This window comes from Gymnoscopelus braueri (genome assembly GCF_963280865.1).
Source record: "Gymnoscopelus braueri genome assembly, chromosome: 5".
NCBI classification, from domain to species: Eukaryota; Metazoa; Chordata; class Actinopteri; order Myctophiformes; family Myctophidae; genus Gymnoscopelus; species Gymnoscopelus braueri.
The window spans coordinates 25,808,872-25,811,371 of NC_137606.1; the positions used below are offsets into that span (position 1 = coordinate 25,808,872).

Genomic DNA, 2,500 nt, shown 5'->3' on the forward strand with positions numbered 1-2,500 from the left:
TCTCTCTCTCCCTCTGTGGGGCCGCCCTGGCCTGAGGGTGTAAGGTAGGGGGCTCTGAGGGGGCCTTACCTCTGACCATTGTGCATTCACAGCCCTGAGGGAGAGGCAGGAGGCAGAACCACAGAGGAACAGTAGAGGAGAGACAGAGACAGAGAGAGACAGAGAGAGGACAGGCCAGAACATGGAGGACAGAGGGAGGACTCTGGCACATATGTGTTTATATTACTGCGTCTGAACATGGCGGGGCTAGTTGGCTTTTAGTCTTCTGACGTGCAATGACTGGGTGTGACTTCTGTGGACTAACTATTAACCCGCTAACTGTGAGATAGAGGGAGGGAGAGGAGAGGAGAGGAAGGAGGGAAGCACCCACTGAATGACATGGACTATGTTGGAATGGATGATGTCATCAAGAGAGCTTCTGGCCTCTGTGTCTCAGATGGCTACAAAGAGGTAAAGGCTGCTCTGCGTGCGTGCGTGCGTGCGTGCGTGCGTGCGTGCGTGCGTGCGTGCGTGCATGCATGCGTGCGTGTATACCAGGTATTACTGTACTTTTGATGGCCAGCTGTACTCTATAGTACAGTGACAGTATGGTAGTACTTGAGAGATTGACATTGTGAAAACCATTTTGCTTTCATGGTTAACAAATACTTTTAGAGATAAGGTTACAATTAGGGGACCATTTAGGATGGGGTAAGGGTTATTTATTTTAGGAATGTAGGCGTATAGACGCTACTATGCAAATATATATGTTGGCCACTAGTTTTTGTTATTTAGCATGTTGTTTAGACAGATGCTAGGTTCATTGTATACTATGGTATCCTATGTCTTTGAGGAACTACATTGTTCTCTGTGCACAGGTGTTATTTACCTTGTTGTTTATTGACTACAGTTCATGTGTTTTTTTTACTCTAGATAAGAGTGTCTGCTAAATGCCTAAAGTGTAATAGTAATTGTTTATGGGTTTAGGTTAGGGTTACAGTAGATTTAGGGTTAGGGGTTAGGTTTGGGTTAATGTTTAGGGTTACATTTATTTATTTGTGTGTGTGTGTGTGTGTGTGTGTGTGTGTGTGTGTGTGTGTGTGTGTGTGTGTGTGTGTGTGTGTGTGTGTGTGTGTGTGTGTGTGTGTGTGTGTGTGTGTGTGTGGGTCTTGTACTACTGGAAAAATGACACTGTGACTGACGTAATGCTCAGGGTTTGGGAATTAAACACTTAGATATTTGGGAATTGCTACGGTATGACATAATCACATGATGATGTGGATCTGTCTCTCTCTCTCTCTCTCTCTCCCTCACTATCTCTTTCTGAGGTGAAGTAGTTGATAGTTAGGCCTTCACTGTGAACCACAGACACACAAACATGCGCGCACACACACACACACACACACACACACACACACACACACACACACACACACACACACAATGCACACACGTCCAGCACTCAGTGGAATAAAGCTCACATATCACTCTCAGAACCATTGCTGAACACTCCTCCACCTCCTCTCATTCCTTCCTTCTTTCTAAGTTGTATCTACACGCCCCTTCTCTCTCCCTCCCTCATTCATTCTTTCTATCTATCATTTTCCTGCTCCTGCTGAGTTGCTCCACTGTGCTCTGTCTGAGTGACAGAAACAGCCCTGTGTTGGACTGTGGTTGAACTTTATCAGGGGTCAAAGGTCATGTCTCTTATCTGGAATGGAATGTCACACTGCCTAGACAGCCATGTCTCAGACTCACACACACACACACACACACACACACACACACACACACACACACACACACACACACACACACACACACACACACACACACACACACACACACACACACACACACACACACACACACACACACACGTGTATGCACTGTAAGCTAATATCGTACTATACCATAAGCTATATTTACAGAAAAACATAATATAATCTATCTTGAGCAGGGAGACTTACCAGAACATGAAGGAATGTATGTGCAGCTGAGAAACTGCACAGTCAACACAACACATGCACACACACACACACACACACACACACACACACACACACACACACACACACACACACACACACACACACACACACACACACACACACACAGCCGACATAGTGACCCTGTTTCTGTGTTTGTGCAGCTATAGAGTCAGCAGCGTCTCACAGTCAGGCCTGGGAAACACATCAGAGTGACTCTGTCGTCTGTTTGGACTCCAACGTGGCTCACAGATGGCTAGTGAAGGCGACACACACATAGCCTGCACATGCAAACACTCGTAGAACCACAGAAAACACTTGCTTTTCATTGTTTTGGCACTGAAAACTAACGAATTGCGCTGCTCACGAGGCCTTTGCGTGTGTGAGTGGAACAATGAGCTCTTGTCTCCAGCACAGGGGGTTGAGGGTTCCGCTCCCAACGCCTCGTATTCTTCAGTGAAAGCTTCAGTTGTTCAGATGGAAGGAGATCTCTGATGGGGGAACGTAGCTGGGGGGAGATGACATGAAGAAAG

The 2,500-nt window shown here is 46.4% G+C and overlaps 1 protein-coding gene across 3 annotated transcripts in view; it reads left to right on the forward strand.

Annotated features, from left to right (window-relative positions):
• The window catches only part of schip1 (schwannomin interacting protein 1), a 54,127-nt gene that overhangs the window by 33,876 nt on the left and 17,751 nt on the right, over positions 1-2,500 (forward strand). Inside the window, exon 1 of one of the 3 annotated variants that reach the window (XM_080427978.1) lies at positions 142-450. The exons of the other annotated variants lie outside the window; for them this stretch is intronic. Coding sequence (XP_080284104.1) covers positions 379-450 — 72 coding nt within the window. The 5' untranslated portion in view covers positions 142-378. Of the gene's footprint in view, positions 1-141; positions 451-2,500 lie in introns of those variants that run through there. 3 annotated transcript variants of the gene reach the window in all.